At 33.3% G+C, this 25,553-nt stretch overlaps 1 protein-coding gene across 1 annotated transcript; it reads right to left on the bottom strand.

Annotated features, from left to right (window-relative positions):
• Window positions 1-365: 365 nt before the first annotated feature.
• LOC105047471 (probable LRR receptor-like serine/threonine-protein kinase At1g53440) lies at window positions 366-9,295 on the bottom strand. Its single transcript, XM_073245781.1, is given in 24 exon segments — window positions 366-532; window positions 535-560; window positions 1,113-1,350; window positions 1,476-1,686; window positions 1,843-1,961; window positions 2,382-2,525; window positions 2,598-2,790; window positions 3,220-3,590; window positions 3,718-3,767; window positions 3,877-3,899; window positions 4,031-4,118; window positions 4,230-4,295; window positions 4,403-4,477; window positions 4,689-4,760; window positions 4,866-4,937; window positions 5,023-5,094; window positions 5,259-5,330; window positions 5,503-5,574; window positions 5,692-5,763; window positions 5,853-5,924; window positions 6,028-6,096; window positions 6,182-6,253; window positions 6,374-6,542; window positions 9,093-9,295. Coding segments are annotated over 24 exon segments (2,718 nt in total). The 5' UTR covers window positions 9,241-9,295; the 3' UTR covers window positions 366-380.
• Between the last annotated feature and the right edge of the window lie 16,258 nt (window positions 9,296-25,553).

Here is a 25,553-nt window from a genome sequence, read left to right as displayed (position 1 = left end):
AAATCAAGCTTCATTATAATAAATCTAATTTTTGTTTAATTATTTTTTCTTGAAGATTAGCAAAGTTATGTGAGTATAAAACTGGCTCTAGCAAGAAAATCCTGGCAAATGATATGCTGCATGCTTGTTCGAGACACAAGGGAACTGTGTATGTGCATGTTTTATAAGCACGCATTTAGTATGCACACGTACGTAGACATGAGGCACACATGTAAACAAATAAATGCACGCATAGATTTAGTTACACACTTGCATACATATGTACACATATGTTCATACATGCATTTATGTATGTACATTCATGCGGACATATGCATAAGTGTTTGCCACCTTTTAGTTGGTTACTATAACAGACATTGCATATTGGTATAAGGCTTCACTCAATGAGATGAGATCCATGCATTCTTTACCCAATCAAGAAGATAAACAAAGTCCTCTTTAGGTCTATAATTAGTGTTGCTCATTCCACTGACAAGCTCCAATGCGACAACTCCAAAGCTGTAGACATCAGCTTTATCTGTCAGGTAACCCTCATTGCATATTCGGGAGCCATATATCCTCTGCACAAGCAAGTATCATTTTCATAAATATACAAAGCAGTAAATATGTGCTAAAACCAGCAAAAGGATATGAAGTTCCAGGGATGAATGTGTAAGATATTGTTATCAAGATGATCTTCCAGTAATAAACTATCAGAGGATTTCCTCATGTATTGTTTAAGAGATATCATCAGGAAAAGTTAGTTGGGAAAAAAAAAAAATTATCTCACTAGATGGACAAGAAGATTAGCCTGGAACATTGTTAGCATGCATGGTAAAAACACAAAATTAATATTCTGCATGTTGGATAAGAGAATTGGTACTATTTTTTTTTTTTTTTGGCATTTCATATATTTCAGTTATTAACTGCTGTATAAATATACTAACATTACAAGTTCACACACTCTTCTTTCTGAATTTTATAGCATCTTAGATTATTTGCAACATTCTAATTTAGTATGTTGTTCTAGAATCTTGATAGGCTTCCTCATATTTCATCGCATGGTCGAAAAATTTGAGCAAAACATATCTAAAGAAAAATTTTACTTCATCAAAGCAATAATTTCTACTTACACAGTTCCAGCTATCCTGGTGCTGATGTGGGTGTTCTCTTCTTCATCAAGTCTAGCCAAACCAAAGTCAGATATTTTTGCATTGAGGTCTTTGTCAAGCAGAATATTTGTAGCCTTGATGTCTCGGTGAACAATCTTTATCCTTGACTCCTCATGCAGGAATGCCAAACCTCTTGCTATTCCTAGACAGATCTTACGCCTTGTTCGCCAGTCCAATTTCAGCCGATATTCTTGAGGACCTGTAAACAACACGTTTTCATGCTTTAAGGAATAAACACTTGTTCAGAACAAAGAGAAATAGAGGATGAAGAATGTCATCAAGTGCATAATTTTGAAAAGACATTTAGCACAAAGAAATACTGACCAAATAGAGCACGAGCAAGACTATTATTTTCCATGTATTCATATACTAGCAATAATTGATTTCCTTCAATACAACACCCATAAAGCTTAACAAGATTTGGGTGCTGCAAGGCAGATATCATGCCTATCTCATTAATGAATTCACGGTTCCCTTGCTTAGACTTGGAAGAAAGCTGCTTCACAGCAATTTCAGAACCATCTGGCAGCACCCCCTGCCACATGCAAATTGTACAAGGATCAAAGATCTACCTAAGGATAGATTTAGGACTTTATACATAGAAATATTACTGAAACTCAGAAAAAAATATAACCAGTTGAACCAAGAGCAAAAAATAAAAAGCTTGTTAAAAAAATGCTTTAGTCTGTACCCTGTAAACTGAACCGAAGCCACCTTCACCTATCTTGTTTCCAGGATCAAAATTTTTGGTTGCTGTTTTAATCTGTTTTATGGTGAAATAACCGGTCTGCAACTCTAATCCTCGGAGTTCTGCATTCATACATGTTGTAATTTTGAAATTATTATATAATGCATGAACAAATAATGAATGACCTTCTAAAACATTTCATGAAAAGTCATGAAAAACAGACAAAATTTACAATATTAACATGAAATATATTTTTACATGAAATTTGGGGCAAACATATTCATCAGCCCTAGCAGAAAATGAGATATCACAATCATATCCATGGTGCACATGTCAATTAATGGTAGTGCAAGTTGGTAATGTCGCAAGGACATTCAGCCAATTGCCCTTGAAATGTTTAAAACTGTTCCTGACTTTTTGGTGCATTCAAGCATTAAAATTTTCAGTATATGATACATGGTATTTTAAAAAAGATAGGTCATCTTTGAAAAAATCGACCTCCATTTTTCCAAAACAGAGTTCAGTGAAACAGTCACTCTTACCACTGTTTGCAGTTTGTTTTCTTCTGAAGCAAAACCATAGTAATGTTATGATCAGCATGATTACAATACAAGAAGCTGCAACAATGCCCAAGATAGCTCCTACAGATAACTTGCTTTCACCTTCACCAGTATCAGGCTTGAAATCTACAAAGTTGACATTCTTAGACATCATCATTATATGAATAAGTTGTCAAGGAAAGAAGAACGAAAACTTACTTGGTGTTACGGAAATGGCTGAAATAAGAGGTCCATATACACCTCTATGTGGAATGGAATTTGTGCCTTTGCCAAGCCACTGAAAGTGAATTTCCAGAGTTCCATCTACAATGGTAGTAAAATTCTTGATTATTCTCTTTCCAGTTCCCTTTGCTTCTTTTGCAATATTAAAGTCTCGCAAAACCTTCTGACCCTGCATAAATTTATAGTTTCTCCATGAAACAAGTATTCTTTTTATGCATTTTTTTATTAACAGCCAATAGATACATCAAAGAGTTCCATGCAAACAGTCGAGCAAAATAAAATGTATGTACATAGGTACACATTTATGTGCACATGAATGTACAAGTCAATGAATGCAAGATTAAAAGCAGTCACTGCCTCCAAAAAACAAAAAAGGGAGACTTAGCTATTTCACACTCTAAATACTAGCAGCAAATTAACATATAATTAAAGCTTACAGAAAAAAATTAGAAATTAAAATAAAAAAAATCTTAATCTTGGCGTGGTAGGATATGCAACAAAACTGAAGAAATGTAACATTGAAAGTAGTGAATGCCACAGATACTACATGAGACATGTGATGAATTGATGTAAGTTTTGCAATGATAAGAACACTCACCTGAATTGATACATCGAAGAAGCGCTCTCCAACACTAGCATATGTGTGGTCATCTGTGAACATAATTTCAGCAAAATGAAGCGTCACATTATAATCTCCCTTTTGTAAGCAGAGACCATAATATTTAAGGGACAGAGGGTTAAGTCGGGCAGTCATGTACAACTTTGGATTTGTCATGTTCAACATTGATGCGTTTCTAGTAACATATTCTCCCTTGTCATTTCCTACAAAGTCTCCCGTACTGCTGTAAGCCCATTTTCCACTATCAGACTCAAAGTATCTTGATGGACCTAGCGGAGAGCTATCATCTTCATATTCATGGCCATCAACAGTAACCTTACCACCACCACAATTTATAAACAAGTTGTAGTCTGCCAGATATAGTCAATGACTCAATCATCAATATGATTCTTTTAAAGTATAAATAGCATATCCTCATGATATGAGATGTGAACTTCAAAACAGCCACAAAGTGGAAACTCTTTTCAAATTACTTACTTTTAGCTTTTCCAGAACAAGGGAGGTTCCTCCTTAAACATGATGCTATCCTAATAAGACAATTAAAAAAATGATATTCAGCAAACTTTCAAGCTAAAATTGAATTGATAAGAATTGGCGATAATTTAAGAAAGAAACAACAAAGCTATAGAAGCTTACGAGTTACCATTTGTTGATGAAAACTAGAAACCAGGTTCCTGCAAGTTGGAAAACAATAATAATAAAAGCAAACAAATCATCAACAGAAACTAATAGATCATCATCATCATCATCATCATCATCATCATCACAACACACACACACACACACACACAGAGACTATCAAATGTGAAAATTCTTACACATTCACTTGCCGACAATTAGCCGGCGCAGATCCTGTAAAAGAGTTGTAAGAAACATCCCTGCAATATTGAAAGTCTTAAAATGGTGGAGCTGAATTTGTGGTGAAAACATAATAGCTTCTCATAACAGCATGACATACAGCTGAAGAAGTTTTACGTATACAAACATACAAGTTTCTTTGGCTGCTCAAGATCCAACCAGGTATTGCTCCATCTAGCTTGTTATTAGTAAGGTACCTATAAGAGACACAATATTGAGAACATAAAAAATAAGGGGTAGGAAAACTTAGCACATAAAGCAATAATTGATAGTGAGAACATGTATGTGCATCTAGTTTGCTCACATATAATCTATTGACTTTGCTAATCCATCAAAGCTTCCTGGAATTGGACCTGTCAAGTTGTTAAAGCTTAAATCTCTGCAAGAGAATACAAGTATAATCAATAAGTAGGAGAACTTTGCTTTCGTGCTAAGTACTTGTATGGTCACTTTCTCTTTAGGTAATCTACTTATATGGTTAATTTCTAAGTAAAAGATTGTGCGAATGGGAAAAAAAAAAAAAAGGAAATCTATCATGAGCATTTAATGAAGCAAAAAAGCCATCACCAGAGTCCTCTGAACCAACTTACAAGACTTTAAGCTTGGACATATCTCCAATAAAATCGGGAAGTTGACCAGAAATTGACAGGTTTCTCAATACCCTGCATCATACCACCAACCAACATGCGCTCAGTAAGGAAGCAGACTGCACTGATGGATGGACGGGTGTACGGATGTGTGACACATTTCATTTCTTCGAAACTTACAATTCCTTCATGTTTTTCATGTTTTGCAGTGGAGGGAACTTCCCATCTCCTCCTTTCAGGTCAGACACCCTCCTGCAATCACAGCCAAGCTAATTAATTCACACTGGAAACCTCAACTAATAGATACAAATAACCAAACAAGTAACATAGGTCTTACAGCTCAGTTATAGATTTTAGTCTGCCAAACGTGGAAGGGAATGGCCCCTCCATTGATGTTCCTTGCATGTCTCTGTGAAACAAAATGTTTGAAGGTTCAAATTTTTTTTGAGGTTGAAAGGAGGCTGAGAGAACCAGCCACCTGTGTTTATTCAAAGGTTCAAATCACTGATTCACGGTGTTTAGACTGCAAGCTTAGCAAGCAGGCACAAGTAGTAGTATTGTGGTAGTACTCACAGCCGTTGGAGATTCGTCCAATTCCCAATGAAGCTAGGTATTTTCCCTGTGATTGGGTTTCCATCGATCCTACTGTGAATAGGATCCAAAAAAGTTCCAGGCATCTATATCAATTTGTGTTTCTGAGTAACATTAAAAAAAAAAAAAACCCGTGCGTAACGGTCATCTATTGACAAAATGGTAATTATAGCCGTTACAGTAAGTATGAATGGAAACATCAGTGCTGTTTTCATAGTTAACATACAAATCCTCCAGGTTCTTGAGATTGCCAAGCGAGTCCGGCAAGTCCCCACCAAAGTTATTAGCAGAAAGAAACCTGCAGAGGAATAACAGAAGAATGATTATAAATAAATAGTAGATTGAATTTTACTAAAGAAAAAATTGTATATATTAATTTTTTAAGACTGTTGGCAGATGAGAAAGAGGGTCTTACAAGCGACTTAAGTTGACCAGGTTACCAAGGGCTGCAGGGATTGGACCTTGCAACTGGTTATCTTCCAAAGTCCTATGTCACAACAAAAATTATACAAGATTTTTTCAGATAAAAAGATGGTAAGAAGGAAGGAGGAAATTGAGATAGATGGAGGAAAGTACAGGTTTTGGAGGGTACTGATGCTTCCAAACTCCTCAGGGATGCTCCCAGAGACCCTGTTCCCCAAAATAGACCTGAAAACAAATTTATTTTCAGTTATTCCACTGATTTTTTATATTTTTCACTTGCTTTGAGAAGGCCATCTTTAGGAGGAAAAAGAGAGGAGAGAGACAGTACAACTGTGTGAGCGGAAGAGAAGCCCAGGCTCCGGGAAGGGATCCATTGAGATAGTTCCTTGAAAGATCTCTGTTACATAAGCAAAATGACAGCATAAATTGATGTAGCATCACAATGTTACATGTTCCAATTATACTACTATGGTGAGACTTACAATACGCTCAAGAAAGTCAGATTAGCAAACTCCTCCGGCAGATATCCTGTGAGGTTCTGACGCTTGAGAAGGCTGCAGTCCAAAATAATATAAGCTTGTCAGCAACAAAATAGAGTTATAATGACTAGAGAGAGAGAGAGAGAGAGAAAGATGACATGATCAATAAGTTGGGATGTGTGCAATAAGACATACATGCTAGTTACGTGACAGACACCAGGGGTGGCATTGCACTCGCAAGTGAGGTTGCTGGCAACGTCTTTGCTGCTTGTAGGATCCAGCCACGATGCGTCCCTGCTGCAGGGGTCCACCGAGAAGTCCCAATGCTTTCTCAGCTTGGAGGCGATCACCTTCAACGCTTGAACTGCGATCCACAGTCACACCATTTCATGCATCATCCCTCTTTATTTTAGCATTTTTCACAGAGGAATCAATAATGGCAGAATGCTTAGCAACAAATATGATAATAAAACAATCTGCTGCAGTGCACATGGGTAGGCATCCATGGAGTTGAGCATTTAGTTCATCTGGAAGTCATTATTTTATTCATATCTACTGCACTGGGGCCACCAAGGGCAGCTCAAGTGAAGCTGGCTACAATTCATACGTACTGGGATGTTCATCAAGTTGGTCGATTGGATTAGAGTGCTCTGTCCTATCTCAGAGTATATCGGAGTACATATTATATATACTAATTTCCATAATTTCACACCCCGAAAGTCGGAAAAAAAAAAACATTTCCTTTATTTTGATGATAGGAAAAAAATGTTTCAGCAAAACAAAAGCCTAAAGTAAAAAGTTACTCAGCTCTGTCCAAATTTTGCTATTATTCCTTTGTTTGGTAACTTGTATGTGTTTTGTTGAAGGACTCACATTGGAATTACACAACATATGTGTAACTGTTCTGCAAGTTATGTGTTATTGTAGCAGTATACTAAAGACATGATGTGAATGAAAGAGATATATGTGGAAGGAGGCTAATGGGAATATGCATCATCATCTGATATGCGTTTTTTACTTTTTGGAAAGAAAAAGGAAGCTAATGGGTGAGATGAGCCACGTTAATCAGCTGAAAAAGATATGCATTATTCGTGATGGAGATTTGAGGACCAAAAAAAGAAAGATGCATGGTTTGGTCACGTAAGATAGTGACATGAAAATAGATTAGACTCTAGAATGCTCTAATTGGTCAAAAGAGGTGGATCATAATGGAAAATAAAATTTAAAATAATTTCATATGCGATCGAACATTTGGCATTTATTCACCGACAGGCATGTTGACGTGTATGCATCCAAACATAAAACTATAAATACATACATACAAATATGCATACATGTATACCTATGAATTTTTTAATCATAATAGAAAAAATGTCAAATTGTAAGAAATGAAATTATAATTTATATTGTTCCATCAAATTCTTAGCCATGTCCTTTGTTCTAGTCTTTTTCTTTTTAAATATTTATTATGTTTTAATATTCATATTGAGCTCGATTCTTGTAGGATCTTTTCATCCTCCATGTCATTTGATTTCATTGATGCTTGGATAACAAAATAATAGTTGAACAAATACTCTCTTTTACATCTAATTTTTTATATTTTTTTATCTTCATGTTTCATATTTCATGAAACAGCATTTGGGTGTATTAAGTTATCTGGAAAAAAAAAATATTCATAAAAAATTACAAAGTTAGACCAAAACAACTTGTTAAACATCCTATTTCTACCCAGACCTGATTTCTTTTGGATCGAATATTAAGTGCGAATGTAGAGTTTTCATTTGTCTGAATATGGATTTAGATCTAATAAATACAAACCAAACCGGCTTTATAGTGCGTCGAAGACAAACATACAATATTTACCAAAATCTTTTATATATAGAGTAGGCCACAAGTTTTCAAGTGCAATTTGCTTAATGACATTGACTAAATAAAAATTAAAAGTACAACATAATTTGTCCATGGCATAAGTTTACAGGATTAGTAAGAGTGCAATTCACGGATTAATTGCAACGTGTTATACATCTAATGATCCATTAGCCCTTGATAGTGGAGAGAGCCAGAAAGGGAGGAAGAAGAAAACCAATCAAAGACAAAGGAGATTTATTGGATATTATTATATAATACATCGCTCTGGGGGAATATCCCTTTCTTCTTTGCTCCTCAAAAAAAAAAAAAAAAAAAAGACAAAGGAGATTTTTGGGGATATTAAGATAAGATCATAAACAGTATTTTTTTTTTTTTTTTCTTTTTGACTTTATAGATTTTGGATAGCTAACCACGGAGTCCATACTCGCCTATTATTGCCACAGTGAAAAGCTGTCAACATGGTCCCATTCGTACAGCCGTCCAACATTGACTGGACAGATATTCCATATGGAGATTTAATGTTAAAAGCTACGGCGATCGTTCTTTTTTCCCAGAGGAAAAAGTTGAAAAAAAAAAAAATCATAAAAAGGGAAATAAATGAAAAAAAAATTCGTAAGATTATTGGAGTACCCAAGCACTTTCTTTTTTAAAAAAAATTGCTTTTTTTTTTTCTTCAGAAAAGATTGGCAGCCCATCATGAAGTTATAAAAGAGCCTAACGAGGATCACATGAGAGTGAAATAAGAAAAAGAAAAAGAGATTAGAAAAGTAGCTTGTGGGCACTTGTATCTCTAGTTTGGAAGCCTTATAACAACTCGGTAGTGGAAGCAAGAAGCAGAAGACCAACGGAGAAAAAAGATTACTTCTTGTTTGATGTCACTTCTTGTTTCAAGTTAAAAATGATTTTATTAGTGATGAACTTGACAAAGGACTAACTGAAATAAAGAAAAAAAATTCTCCAAAAAAAAAAAGGCCAAAGCTACTCCATTCTGAACTCAAAAAAAAAAAAAAAAAAAGAAGGAAGGAAAGAAAGAGAAAAAAAGTACCTTCTTCTTGGGCCAATTTCTGGGCTCCGCATCTAAGGTCACCAAAGCAGCTCAAAACCAACAGCACCGAGAACAAGATGGTAGGAGAAAACCGACGCAAAGGAGCAGAGAAATGCTTCACCTCTTCGTCTCTTCCCATTGCTCTCATCTAATCCTCTTTGTCACCCTTTTTCCTTCCCTACTTCTCATTCTCTTTTATTTTGTTTCTTTTGGTAGGCCCCATAAAGGCTTCTGAATATATAAACGACAAGAGAAACGAGGCCTGTGGGGAAACCTTATGCACGAAGAAAGAGATTGGAGAAGGAAACAGATAAAGGCCGAAGGACCACCGATGCTTGGAGTAATTTGTTTTTTAATATTTGTTTCATTATTACTCGCATTGGAAGAGAGGCTACATTGGTGTGCCGAAGTGATAGGCTCTGCAAGTGGACTCGTGATTCTGCCGCTGGCACTGCCTTTCCCACTGTTTTCGGGCTGAAAACGGATGGGTAAACTCATATTTATATTCATCTTTTTCAACAAACATGAATACGGATATTGATATTAAATAAATATTATAACTAATATTTATTATCAAGGAATATAAATAAGAACCAGATAGTAAACATAACAATATTTATTATAAATATATTAATCAAATTATGAGCGAAAATTCAATGACTAAAACTAGTAGTAATAATATGATCATAAAAAAAAAAGATTCAATAAAAAATATGACTTTAACAAACATTAATTGAAGCAAAAATCAATAATTAAAATTAAAAATTTTAAAAGTTAGAATTCAGTAATAAAAACTGATCATAAAAGATATATTCCATAAAAATTATAATTTTTGTAAATATTTATCAAAAATAAAAAATAAAATTTTATTGAAAAAAAAATTTAAAAATAAAAATTATGATGATGTATCCATAGAGGATATATTTAATTAAAAAAAATTATAATTTTAATAAATAGTTATTACGTACCAGAGAAATAATCATAACCCAAAGATCCTTTGAAAATGAGTAGACCATAAAACCCTAACGTATTAAAAAAATGATAATATGTTTTCAAACTTACTCTATGATTAATAAGTTGGTTTAAAATATCTAGATAGATAAATATTATTTATTTAAATTATTGTGTATCATTATCATGCATCATAGTCGGAGGTCAATTTGAACTGATATGAAAATATCACAATTTTGATCGAGATTCGAATTGAGTCTTAAAGATGATTATGATTGATCTTTACTTATCTCAGTCATTTAGTCGGTCGAGACCGAGATAATAAAGATCAATCAATGACAGGCAGGCATATGGATTCCTTGGAGTGTTTAGAAGCCACTGAAAAAAAAAAAAGAAAAAACCAGCATTCCTAGGTTTTAATTTGTCTACATAATTGGGAAGGCTAGCTAGTATATCATACAAACATCTCTGCCAAATAAGCCTTTCAAATTGCAACTGGGCTTGTCCGTCCAAGTCAAGTGAATGACAATATACCTCACATTTCTGCTGCAATAATTCAATGGAAGAATCGAGGAAGACGCCGGTCTGGATTCCCGTGATCTTACCCAATTTTAAGCCGTACATTGAAGAGAATTATCTTACGTTGAACTCTTAAGATGTGCCATCGGAGTCAATACCTCTCCTAAGTCCACTCCATGTTGCCTGAAATCTAGTGGGGGGAAGGGCAATCCCAAGTCACCCCATGGCAGAGTCCTACGCGGGCTTGTACTGCACTTTGACCAGGACTCTTTTCATATTCCATCCATGCTTGATTCATCAACCCAACGCGTCTTACTATTTTATACTTGCTCCAACTTGGACCCAACCCATCCACGCAGTAAAAGATTTTGGGTCATCAAAAGGAAAACCCAGCCAGGTTTAAGGTCTAGATCTGATGGCATTAAACTTGACCCTACCCTGTGGTGCCCCTAACTAAGATGTTGCCACTTCATGTAGCTAGGTTGTTGGACCCTCCATGGCTTGCATGACATACCATTAGGAGGGGATGTTGGCCGTCATTCTCTCCTATTTTCCTTGCTTTAAAAAACAAATGGAATAAAAGGTGTAGGATGTTGCTTTAATTAGGTCTTCTCAACTCTCTCAAGCTTTCTGTTGAGTTGCTCTATAAATATGTTCATGATCTACCACATCACCTCATGTAACGCACACAATGCATGACAATGTCCATTTATAGAAGTTAACACATAAACAGCAGGCATAAGTGATGATATTTTTTTTTCTCATCACGTAGATTAGATGACACAAAGATTGACTCCTTCAAATGGAGTAGGTCAAGATCCTAATCGAGCAACTATTGATTTGCCAACTCTATGCAAGCAATGAAACTATAATCTCCATGATCCGGCTTGATCAACTCTCCAGACCCACCCACATCGAAGATATTCATTTGTGATTTATGTCACACATCTTAACTTTATAGTTAGGATTTTTTTTTTGCACATAGTTTGCTCCATTTTTTTGAGAAATCTGCTATAAAAAAAAACACACTGTACATATATACACTTCTAAATAGCTCTAGTTTCTTCATTAAATTTAACTCTTAAACTTTTCAATGGTCTAATAAATTTTGAGGGTCCACCAAAAACTCCCTTTTCACATAAATAAGTTTCTTGAGAAATAAAAATCTAATAGTTTGTTTTATATCAAACTATGGATTAATTCATCTTAGTACTAGTCCACTCGAATTATTAGAAATTCAAGGTAATTGATTTTTGAAAAGAATTAAATAAACAAATAAATAAATGTTAGATAAGAAATAATAGATAACTTCATTGCTACATATATCTCTATCTTGCATGCGGAGCTGGTAGATGATAATAATCATGTCCCTTTCATCTTACATTCCCAGTATCTAAAGATTAAAAAGACATAGTTGCGATCAATTGACCAATGAAACCTTTGTCTTTGTCAAAAAGAAATAAAGTTGGACATCCTAATATTCCTATAAGGTCTGTCCCTAACATAACCCTAACACTTAAAATCATGGGTGAGATATTTTTGGGTCAAATTTTTAGCTTATCTTTCATTGATGAACTAGAAATTTGAAGCTAGAAATTTTGGCCTGATCTTTAAATTTTGGTGTCACAGCAGGAGCCATTGGTAAAATCTTAGCCGTCCGATCTAGTTAGTGATATTATTGTGAAATTAGGAGAAACCCAGTCCAAGCCCAGGAGATCTCCAAAATATTATTATAATCTATATTAATATAAAAAATTATAAAAATATCTCTTCAATTTTAGTCCAATTTTATTTAAATTTTTATATTTTAAAAAATATCAAACTAATTCTTTTAGTTATCAATATGTTCCAATGTAGTTCAGCTATCTATTTTTGTTAATATAATTTTATAAAATATTAAAATATCTTTATCTTCATCTCCTCCTTCATTCCTCTTCTTTTCTCTCAGATTGATCTTCTTCTCCTCCATCATCAGTGTCCTCTTTCTCCCTCCTCCTCTCCTTTCTTCTCCTCTTTCTCCTCACCCATTTCTCCTTCTTCATGATGGCTTTCTCCATCTTCCTCCTCTTCTTTCTCTCCATTCTCTTCTCCTTCTTGTCTTCTTCCAACTTATTCTGTGATAGCCCAGCCAGCCCAAACAAACCAAAAAAAAATGATGAAGACTCCCGCAGGGAGTCTTCTTCTCCCGACCGGCTCCTAATCGGAGTCGGAAACCTCACCGGAGAGAAGTCAAACTCCTCTCCTTTGGTTCTATTTAAAGGGGAGACCCTTCTCCCTTCTTCCTACCAAAGAATCCCGGAGCAAAACGGCGGCAATCGTCGGAAATTTTCATGGAGACCTGTCCTTGTGCTATCCAATTTCTCGCCGGAAAAGCCTCGCCGGCGTCGGAGGTAAGCTTCCTCCCCTTCCTCTCTCCTCCCCCTTCCTTTCCGTGCCGATGTGCATGCTCGCCGGCGACGAAGTCGTCGGATTTTGTTGCGGAAGAATTTTCCTTTTTGCCGTTTTTCGTCGCCGGTGGTTACCGCCGACCATCGGTTTGGTCTCCTCTTACCGCGGATCGCCTCTCCTCCTGCCGACGGCTGTCTCATGCCGACCACGCCGCCGGCCAGCCACCCAATGAGGGGACCTCAAGGTCTCCTGTTTCAGCCCAAAACAAGTCCACGGGAAGAAGAAAAGAAAAAGAAGAAGAAGAAGGAAAAGAAAAAGAAAAAGAAAAGAAGAAGAAGGAAAAGAAAAGAAAAAGAAAAGAAAAAGAAGAAAAAGAAAAGAAAAAGGAAAAGAAAAAAAAAGAAGAAAGAAAAAAAATAAAATGATAATAATATAATAATAATAAATAGGATTTTCTCCTCTCTCTTCCGTGAAGAAAAAAAAAAGAGAGAGAGAAAAAAAAGAAAAGAAAAATCATTAAATTAATTAATAAATAATGATATAAATAATAAAATATGAGAAAGAGAGTTTCTCTCTCTTCCCTCTCTCTCTTCAGCCTGAACTAGTATTTTCTCTCTCTAGAATTGGACTTTTTCTCTCTACTTTCTCTCTCTAGATTATTTCTCTCTCCTAAGATTTTTAGAATTTTGAGAAGAATGATGATGAATTTAAATGATTCTCGTAATGGATTTTTGATCTGTGATCGTCGGACGATACACCGACATCCACTTTGATCAGATCAGGTATTTTTAGATTTTATTTCTCATAATCTTATTGAATTATCCACATGATAATTTTAGCATGATTTGATCTGATCGATCGAAATTTGTTGAATCATATTGTCTGAAGAATTCAAGATGAGTTTTCTCTCTCTAGAATTTTCTCTCTCTAAAATATTCTCTCTCTTGATTGATTCTCTCTTAAAAAAAAGGTTAGTGAATGAAGAAATTTCTTTTAATAAGTCTGATCTGATTTTAATGAAGAATCCTGATCTATGATTGTCAGACAGCGTACTGGCACCCACCTTAATCAGATCATGAATCTTTAGATTTGATTATCCATGATTTCGATCTAGCCATGATTTGATTTGATCATGTTGGTTTCACCAATTGAGATATTAGACCAATCGTAATGTTGGATTGTGTCACCTGATCAATTTATATTGTACCTCATGAATTCTCTCTCCTCTGATTTTCTCTCTCCACTTGATTTTATGAAATCGATGAAGAAATCTCGGTCCTATCACTTTGAATCCGATTTGATCTGATAGTCAAACTTTGGATCGTTTAGGTCCTAATTAGATTTTGATTAGATGAAATTAGATGATCGGACCCAATCTAAACCATTGAAATATGGTAATCGTATTCTTTCTAATTATTGAAATTGATTCTGTATAGGATTGTGGATGTTTGATCATGGGATATCGCGATATGATCTACGAATAGAATTTTTGAAAGAAAATTTATAGAATTATGTGGATTTATTGGAATACGTTCGAGGTAAATAATGTTTCACTTTTTCTAGATTTATCGGCAAATTATAATGTATTCTTCTGACATGATTTGTGAAACGATGCATGAATTGGATGAATGGTATTTTGTTATGAAAATATCTTATTTGAAATGTTATGATGTAGCATGATTGAACATATTGATTTTATGATGCATTATATTGATTGATTTCGATACTACATGATTATATATTTTATTATCGAAATTAGAATATGAAACATGATTTATGAAGAATTATGATATAAGAAACAATAAGAATTGACAACCTGACTATGTAAAGGACCCTGCCAATGGGGGCATGTACGTTGGCAATTGATTGTCCTGAGGGTTTATGTCGCCAGCGAGACCAATGATATGTCGCCAGAGAGACCAGCGACAAACCGCCAGCGAGACCAGCGGTTCCAAAGGACATGGCTGCCAGATGATTCGCAGCTCACCACAAGCAGATACGCGGTGTTATGACCCTGCCACAGGGAAAATGTGGTCATAGCTCATGGTTGACGAAAAGAAATTGAAGAACAAAAGAAATTGAAATCTCGAAAAAAACTTGAATTTTCGAAAAAGAAATGAATTTGGCATGAATTATGTTGCATAATTGAAATTGATTTCAAATTGATGAACTCTATATGCTTATTTTTTATAAATGATGATTTACTTAAATGCCTGATGAAATCTATTGAAAAGTGATCATTGCTTACTGGGCTGTCTAGCTCATTACCTCCTATTTTACTGTTTTTACAGATGTTGAAGAATTAAGATGATACAAGATATGAATGGAAGAGTGATCAGAAGCAGAATCTTCATACTTTTATTTTAGGTTGAAAGGCTTATTGAATTTGATGCAAAGCCTTTGAATCGTTGTTGAATTTATTGAGATATTAAAAAAAAAATTTAGGTCGTTATATTTTAGATTTAAATTGTTGACTAATTATTCGCTGTTGTTTTAGGATAGTATGATAAGATGCCTTGCATGCTTATGGGAAGAGTTTTCTATGAGTATGCGGCGGTTGCCATGACCCTCGATTCAAAATCTCGGGTCAGGGGCGTGACAATTATAGTGGTATCAGAGCATAAGTGGATAAATTATGAAACATAAGAATCAGATATAGAAGGGTGTAAGTGGATAGACACTAAGGACATTATAGTGTAGATCTTTGATAATTGTAGTGGAAGAAATATTTATAAATTTTGATTAAATATTGAGATTATGTATAAAAGGATCGCAAGAGATTATAACATATAGATTTGAAATATGATAGATGATCTATAGATCATGATATGATTAGTTAGATCTTGATCGAAAGTAATCACAAAAGGATTGACATAAAGTTTTATTGTGTATTATGGTTATTAATTTGATCATAGGTTATTCAAGTGAATCGTAAGTTCAAATTCGATGTGAGAATAATACTATGATATTACTTTTAGTTGAGAAGTTGATTATTATTGACAAGATAAAGATTTGATATAAAATGTTGTTCCAGAATGGGCTAAGAAAGTTTTTTTTTTATGATGCTTGATTGGAATATTTATCGAAAGTGAATTTGGTATGTGGATTATATATAAAGTGGCATATTAGGATGAATGCATATTTGAAGATATTGCAAAGAACCTATTTCTTATTGATGAAATCGATTATGAGGTTGTAGAATATTCATCGTACTGGAATCCTTAATCATCATCCTTAGATCTAGATAATAGATTTTATTATGTCTCTTGGAGAGTACATGATGTGTATGAAATTTTAATTTAAAGATTTCGTATCTAAGTTGATCAAGAGATTTTCTGATATTATTGTTGAGGTTGTTAATAAAAAATTATATCTTTAGATTAAGATAAAAGATCTGATTTATATTTATCTCAGATTAAGGATCCATGTGAATTTAAATTTAAAAATTTGGGATTTAGAATTGATATGGAGTTCTTTGTTTTGTTAATGAGATCCCTAATTGAATCTACTATTAAATGGAGATTTGATTTTTTGAAGCTTGTATGATTGTTATGAAAGGATATTTGATAGATATTGAAGATTCTGATGATAGAAATTTTAGAAAAAAAAATAATGATTTGAAATTCTTATATATTCAGATTATGTCCAAATTTGGTGGAGCATCGAAGAATTTTTCTCATTGATTTGACTTATAAAGATTTTTGGTTTGAAAATTATCGAATTGAATTGATATGAGAATTAGATTTGATTCATATTGATTATAGTAAATCTATATGATGGTTTAAATATGATATTGGACTCAAGGGTTAATCAAGATTATTGTACACCAGTAAAAGTATGAATGAGAATCGAAAGTTAATCTTTGACTTCAATTGAAATTTAAAATTTTAGATCTTTTCTATTGATAAGATAAAGAAATAATTTGATCAAAATTTTTTTGGTGAAGCTAAGAAATTTTGATTGTTAGATCAGAGTGCGCAGCGGAAGCATGGTAATCTGGATTACTTTGAGTAAGTCAGGAATGTTGATTCTTTGAGTCAAAGAATTATGATAGATAATATGGTTTGATACAAAAAATTTATTGACATTAGAAAGAATAATATTTAAAATTTGAATTATTTTAGATATCCTAATGTGACTTTTTAAAAGTAGTGCTTCCACCTACTATGCTACAAAAATAATTAGCATCCTAATTCTAGGATGAGTTGACCTTTGATTTTAGATTTAGAATATTTAGAGATAAATTTTTCTATCCTAGAATTAAATTTTATAATTTCTAATTACTAGGAAGAACTTGAGATTGTTTATCGAATGATGATTTTGATCTTAGATTATTATACTCAAATATTTATCTCCAGGGTATAATGAAATTTGAAGTTTGAACTCTTTTGATCATTATTATTTCTCTGACTGAATGAAAAAGATTGAGGTTATCTATTGATATTGACGATTGTTTTACAAAAGATGGATTGGAGTTATTTATAATTTAATTTGATAATGAATCGATTAATTAAGAGTTGCTAATATTTAGATAAAGAAAATTGATATACTTACTTAGAATAGAGACATTGATTTTGATTATAAGAAAAATATAGTTTTGATTTAGATCAATTTTTGAGTTATTGATTTTCATTATGGAATGACTTAATGATAAAATTTGCTTCAAGAATTAGAATATTTAAGAGTTTGAGGGTTTGAGTAAGAAAATTTCGATGACTAGAAATAGTGATATTGATTCAATCAACAATGGTGATATTGATCTTTATGAAATAACTTAATGATGAAGTTGTATCGAGAATTAAAATATCAAAAGCTCGAGAATGAGATTGAAATGATAAATCTTCAACCTTTGAAAGTACGAATAAGAGAAAATATTTTTTTGAATTTTGATTGATTAGGATGTCATCATATGATTCATAAGAAGTATGTTTTTCCTAACTTATGTTGGGTTGAAATTAAGAGTGGTTAATATTTTAAAATAAATAAATAAATAAATGAATGATGATGAATGAAGTTCTTATGCAAGAATAGAGACATTGACCTTTTTCTATTCACAAGAGATAGATTTGATTTTAATTTGAGTCATAAGATATTGAATATTAATTTTTACAGGAAATAAGATCATAATTTCAAAATCTTGAAACATTGAAAATTTTGAGATGGTGATCTTGATAAATAAGAAAATGGATGGTTCCATTTTAGATCAATATTTGATGTACCGACTTTTTTCTTATGAAATGATTTAAGAATGAATTTATATCAAGAATTAGAATATTGAAATATTTGAGGATGAGATTCAAGTAAGAAAAAAATATGAAGACTCAAGCAAGAAAAAATTTCGAGGACAAAATTTCTTTTAGAGGGGAAGAATGTGATAGCCCAGCCAGCCCAAACAAACCAAAAAAAAAAAAAAATGATGAAGACTCCCGCAGGGAGTCTTCTTCTCCCGACCGGCTCCTAATCGGAGTTGGAAACCTCACCGGAGAGGAGTCAAACTCCTCTCCTTTGGTTCTATTTAAAGGGGAGACCCTTCTCCCTTCTTCCTACCAAAGAATCCCGGGGCAAAACGACGGCAATCTCGAAAATTTCTTCACGGAGATCCGTCCTTGTGCCATCCAATTTCTCGTCGGAAAAGCCTCGCCGGCGTCGGAGGTAAGCTTCCTCCCCTTCCTCTCTCCTCCCCTTCCTTTCCATGCGATGTGCACGCTCGCCGGCGATCGAAGTCGTCGGATTTTGTTGCGGAAAAATCTTCTTTTTTTGCCATTTTTCCGTCGCCGGTGGTCACCGTCGACCACCGGTTTGGCCTCCTCTTACCGCGAATCGCCTCTCCTCTGCCGACGGCCGTCTCACGCCGACCATGCCGCCGGCCGGCCACCCAACAGGGGACCTCAAGGTCCCTGTTTCAGCCCAAAACAAGTCCACGGGAAGAAGAAAAGAAAAAGAAGAAGAAGAAGAAGGAAAAAAAAAGAAAAAGAAAAGAAGAAGAAGGAAAAGAAAAGAAAAAGAAAAGAAAAAGAAGAAAAAGAAAAGAAAAAGAAAAAAGAAAAAAAAAGAAAGAAGAAAAATAAAATAATAATAATATAATAATAATAAATAGGATTTTCTCTCCTCTCTCTTCCATGAAGAAAAAGAAAAAAAAAAAGAGAGAAAGAAAGAAAAGAAGAAAGAGAAAAATAAAATTAATTAATAAATAATGAGATAAATAATAAAATATGAGAAAGAGAGTTTCTCTCTCTTTCCTCTCTCTCTTCAGCCTGAACTAGTATTTTCTCTCTCTAGAATTGGACTTTCTCTCTCTACTTTCCCTCTCTAGAATTCTCTCCTAAGATTTCTAGAATTTTGAGAAGAATGATGATGAATTTAAATGATTCTCGTAATGAATTTTTGATCTGTGATCGTCGGACGATACACCGACATCTACTTTGATCAGATCAGGTATTTTTAGATTTTATTTCTCATGATCTTATTGAATTATCTACATGATAATTTTAGCATGATTTGATCTGATCGATCAAAATTTGTTGAATCATATTGTCTGAAGAATCCAATATGGATTTTCTCTCTCTAAAATTTTTCTCTCTAGAATTTTCTCTCTCTAAAATATTCTCTCTCTTGATTGATTCTCTCTCTAAAAAAAGATTAGTGAATGAAGAAATTTTTTTTAATAAGTCTGATCTGATTCTAATGAAGAATCCTGATCTATGATTGTCAGACAGCGTACTGGCACCCACCTTAATCAGACCATGAATCTTTAGATTTGATTATCCATGATTTTGATCTAGCCATGACTTGATTTGATCATGTTGATTTTACCAATTGAGATATTGGACCAATCGTAATGTTGGATTGTGTCACCTGATCAATTCGAATTGTACCTCATGAATTCTCTCTCCTCTGATTTTCTCTCTCTACTTGATTTTATGAAATCGATGAAGAAATCTCGGTCCTATCACTTCGAATCCGATTTGATCTGATAGTCAAACTTTGGATCGTTTAGGTCCTAATTAGATTTTGATTAGATGAAATTAGATGATTGGACCCAATCTAAACCGTTGAAATATGGTATTCATATTCTTTCTAATTATTGAAATTGATTCTGTATAGGATTGTGGATGTTTGATCATGGGATATCGCGATATGATCTACGAATAAATTTTTGGAAGAAAATTTATAGAATTATGTGGATTTATTGGAATGCGTTCGAGGTAAGTAATGTTTCACTTTTTCTAGATTTATCGGCAAATTATAATGTATTCTTCTGACATGATTTGTGAAACGATGCATGAATTAGATGAATGGTATTTTGTTATGAAAATATCTTATTTGAAATGTTATGATGAAGCATGATTGAATATATTGATTTCATGATGCATTATATTGATTGATTTCGATACTACATGATTATATATTTTATTATCGAAATTAGAATATGAAACATGATTTATGAAGAATTATGATATAAGAAACAATAAGAATTGACAACCTGACTATGTAAAGGACCCTGTCAATGAGGGCATATACGTTGGCAATTGATTGTCCTGAGGGTTTATGTCGCCAGCGAGACCAGCGACATGTCGCCAGAGAGACCAGCGACAAACCGCTAGAGAGACCAGCGGTTCCGAAGGACTTTGCTGCCAGATGATTCGCAGCTCACCGCAAGCAGATACGCGGTATTATGACCCTGCCACAGAGAAAATATGGTCATAGCTCATGGTTGATGAAAAAAAATTGAAGAACAAAATAAATTAAAATTTGGAAAGAAACTTGAATTTTCGAAAAAGAAATGAATTTGGCATGAATTATGTTGCATAATTGAAATTGATTTCGAATTGATGAACTCTATATGCTTATTTTTTATAAATGATGATTTACTTAAATGCCTGATGAAATCTGTTGAAAAGTGATCATTACTTACTGGGCTGTCTAGCTCATTACCTCCTATTTTATTATTTTTACAGATGTTGAAGAATTAAGATGATACAAGATATGAATGGAAGAGTGATCAAAGTAAAATCTTCATACTTTTATTTTAGGTTGAAAGGCTTATTGAATTTGATGCAAAGCCTTTGAATCATTGTTGAATTTATTGAGATATTAAAGAAAAAATTTAGGTCATTATATTTTAGATTTAAATTGTTGACTAATTATTCCGCTGTTATTTTAGGATAGTATGATAAGATGCCTTGCATGCTTATGGGAAGAGTTTTCTATGAGTATGCGGCGGTTGCCATGACCCTCGATTCAAAATCTCAGGTCGGGGGCGTGATAATTTCATTTCGTATCAGGCAAAGATCTAATCTTTACTAAGTTATTATAAAAAATTTTAGATGCACCCTGGCCATCCACTGCGTTCTCCTTAGGAAACAGACTTTCTTTTCCTTCAATTAGTATCAGAGCAAAGCTTTGATATATGATGCATAATTAATTTTTTTTGATTTATTTATATATTATATGTAATTAAAATTTTATGTTAAATATTAAATCTAATTTAGATCTATTTATATAAAATTTATAATTTGATTTTGATTAGATTACAAGAACCTAATTAATAGTTGGTTAAGGTTTATTATAAATTTATTATAACAGAATTTTTTTTGTTGCTAAATTTTATTAAATAATAATCTATTTTAACATCTATTTTAAATTAATTTTAATAAAATTTTAATGTTATTATTTTGGTTATGAAGTTAGACTTATTTCAGATCTGAATTGAATCTGTTTTGATAGATTTTCAGATCTGATTTCTAACAAAATTTTGTACAACGTTAAAACAAATCTAACAAAAAAATTAATCTTTATGTGTTCATATGTGCATCTAATTAATTTTCTATAAGATTTTAGTCTGAATTTGATGTTCTATAATCAGTATAAGATATGTTTGAGATCTGATATGATATATATGATGCATCAAATTTGATTAGATTAGATGAAGAATATGGTTGATGAGATCAAAGTCATGTTCGTGACATAAAATATTTTGTCAAATTGCATGTTGATGTAATCCTATTTGAAATAAGATTTTAGATCTTAGTAGTCCAGTACTCAGATTGATGAGATCACCAGATCATCCGATCATAAGAGATAGAAAGGATTAATCTCTCTCTCTTGTCCATTTGATGGATTCTCTTATGACGTGTAGGGGTATCATTGTGACCCGATTTTATGAAGAAAAAGAACGAACAGATTTTTATAAATTATTTTAGTCATAAATAAATTTATATTAGATCTAAAGTGATTTATGATTCATTATAATAAGATAAATTTAGATATAAAATTATTTTAAAATTTGAAAAGTATGTTATATTAGAGATAATCGGTAGTGACCTAAAAGTAGTTATGATACATGTGATATATGTATGAAGTTTAGATCACACTTATGCATGTTTAATTGTTAAACATTGATATAAAAATTTATTTTCATGATATGAAACATATGGTATGCTTCACTTGAAATCCTAGTAGAATAGTTATACAAACTGAAACACACATTTTATACACTTAATTTGGAATTAAGTTTAAACGATCTAGATTTGAGAATTGAAGATTACTAAGACACAATTGATGGACAATGGGATAGCATGAATCAGGTCCTTCTATTGGGTTAGACCTAGGGTTAGAAATAAATATAGACTAAATAGAGAAATTGGTTAAATCTAATCAAGAGTTGAATTAGATTAGGTCAGAATTTCTCTAGATCAATCTCAATAGTTGAAGCTTGATCAAGTCCATATTTTTGACCTTACTAAATGGACCATGATCGTGGCTCAATGATTGAGCCTGAATCTTCTGATTGATTAAATCAAAACTAATTAACCAGTTAGTGTCTAAGGTAAGTATGGCAGTTTTGGTCAAGTGGTTATTAATTGGAAGCTACTTACCTAGATGGTGTCTACGGTGAGTTAATGGCATATCCCTCTCACTGATCTCACTTATCTGACCAACATGGTGGATTGTATTTTGATTAGGTCAATAGTCGATTCGAGCTGACCCATGCTATTAAGATAAATCAGTATGACTAATTCAAATATCTTTAGACTAGCTTGTGTCTAATCCTCGACATGACTTGGTGAAATCAGTGGGAGGATTTATGACTTACAGATCAATTTTTTCTCTTATTCTCAAATCAATAAAAATAAATTTTTTAAATTATTAGGTCCTTAAAATGATACAGTTATGAAGATAATTTATTCATTGCCTCCTATTAAGCTGTATGATAATGAGTCCAATATTCAAATAGGTATTGGAGGTGCCATACACCTGGTGTCTATTGGTATTGAAATTATCATTTATCATATGACCATCTTATTGTGCCCTTCAAATCAATGCTCAGGTTGGCAGAGCCATACTCAAGCTTGGACATTCATTTGTTGGATGTGCTTGGTGTAGTCATATTAATGGTTGGATCTAACCAAAATTTTCAGTGGAGGTGCCACATGCCTGCTAAAGAGAGCATGGGATAAAATCTAATTACTAGAAATTATTTAAAGAAATAATTAGTTATGAACCTACCCATGGATGTACTAGGATTGGCCGAGCCACACTCAAGCCTGAATACAGTATGTATGAATTCTAGTACCCTCTAAGAAATTAATATAATTTCTCAAATTGAAGATAGAGACTATCAATTCGTATAAAATAATAAGAGAATCTTTAGACTAAAGTCCATATATTTAAGATTAAAATAATTTATATACTAATAAGTTTATGTTTCTTTCTTTTCAGCTATGGCCAACACACTATCACTCCGTTCGCTGTTGGACAATGACAAGCTTACCAGACTCAACTTCGATAGTTGGTATCGAAAGTTGAAGATCGTCTTGGAGTACGAGAGGATCCTGTACATACTTATAAATCCATCACCTGAAGAATCTACTGTCAATGCATCCTGTGCTACAAAAGATACTTAAAGTGGCTCAGTGACTGCACGACGGTGCATTGCATTATGAGCACAGCCATGAACGACGAACTTAGTCATAAGTTTGAGGATGCACTGTTAGAGGATATGATTCAAATGTTGAATAAGTCTTTCGACACCCCTAAAGATGTGGAGAGACATAAAATCTTCTACACTGTATTCAATGCTCGTATGCGAGATGGGGCATCAGTCATTGATCATGTATTATACATGATCGAGCAGATTGAACGCTTAAGCAAACTTGGTATTTCGTTACATGAACAATTAGGTAAGGATGCTATCCTCAATTCACTACTGAAATCCTACCTATGCTTTTTGAGTCATTATAGAATGACCAAGTCTGCAGTGAACTACTATGGTTTGCTAAGATTACTGCAGATGTTTGAGAAGGACCATCAACTCTAGAAGAAGTTGATGCATGTAGTGGGAGGTTCATCTATATGTCATCGATCCTCTAAAAGAGGAAAGAAAACAAAGTGCAGAAAAATCATGCCGCCGATCCTAAGCCAAAACAGAGTAAAAAGTCAAAGTTAAAAGTTGATAAGAGTCAGGAAAAATGCTTCTTTTGTAAGAAGCTGGGTCATTGAAAAAAGAATTATCTGACTTATATAGCTTTTCTTGATCCAAACAGGCCAAATAATAAGAGAATCAAGCAATCGGTTGCTTCACAAGATACTTATATGATAACTCTTTGTAATTTTTTTATTTGTGATACTACTACTATCTGGGTATTGGATATTGAAAGTCTGATTAATATTTATAATTCATTGCAGAGACTGCAAGTCAATAGAAAATTTAAAGAAGACGAGCGGTTTCTGAAAGTTAGAGATGGAAGCCTTGTTCTAGTTCTAGCTTTAGGAACTATGCAACTTATTTTCGAGTCTAATAGTGTCATGTTAGATGAGTGTATTATTATCCTTTTTTTTACGAATGTCATCTCTGTAGGTTTTTTGGCCAAACTTGATTTTAAGTTTTTAATAAAGGATGATTTTTGTGATATCATTATGAATGATACTACAATTATACGTGGATAATTAAAATATGGCATATATATATTATCACAGTCTGTTAGTGTAATGTACACATCGAACAAATATCTTCGAAGAGATAATGTCAGTGATTCCTACCTTTGACATTGTAGCTAGGTCATGTGAATAAGAATAGGATAGAAAGATTAATCAAAGAGAGTGTTCTTGAAATTAATGATTGTGAATCATTATCGATTTATGAATCCTGTCTATTTAGTAAGAGGACCAAGTTATCTTTTAAGAAAAAAAGTGAACGAGCCAATGATGATTTAGGTCTAATACATAGTGATGTATGTGGACCTATGAATATAGCCTTCAGAGGAGGTTACTATTACTTCTTACATTTACAGACGATCTATCGAGGTATGGGTACGTCTATCTTATGAAGCATAAATTTGAATCATTTAAAATATTCAAACGATTTTGTAGTGAAGTAAAAAAAATATATTGGAAAGAGTATTAAAACTCTTCGATCAAATCAAGGAGATGAATACCTCATCAGTGATTTTCTGACATATCTAGAGGAGAATGAGATTATCTCTTAGTGGACCTCTCTTGAAACACTACAACATAATGGGTGTCTGAAAGGAGGAATCCAACCCTATTAGACATGGTTCGATCCATGATGGGGTTTGCTAATCTCCCAATCTCCTTTTGAGT

The sequence above is a fragment of the Elaeis guineensis genome, chromosome 11 (assembly GCF_000442705.2).
Source record: "Elaeis guineensis isolate ETL-2024a chromosome 11, EG11, whole genome shotgun sequence".
Lineage (NCBI taxonomy): Eukaryota > Viridiplantae > Streptophyta > Magnoliopsida > Arecales > Arecaceae > Elaeis > Elaeis guineensis.
The sequence above is the reverse complement of the archived record's forward strand: the minus strand, read 5'-3'. Positions and strand labels throughout refer to the sequence as shown.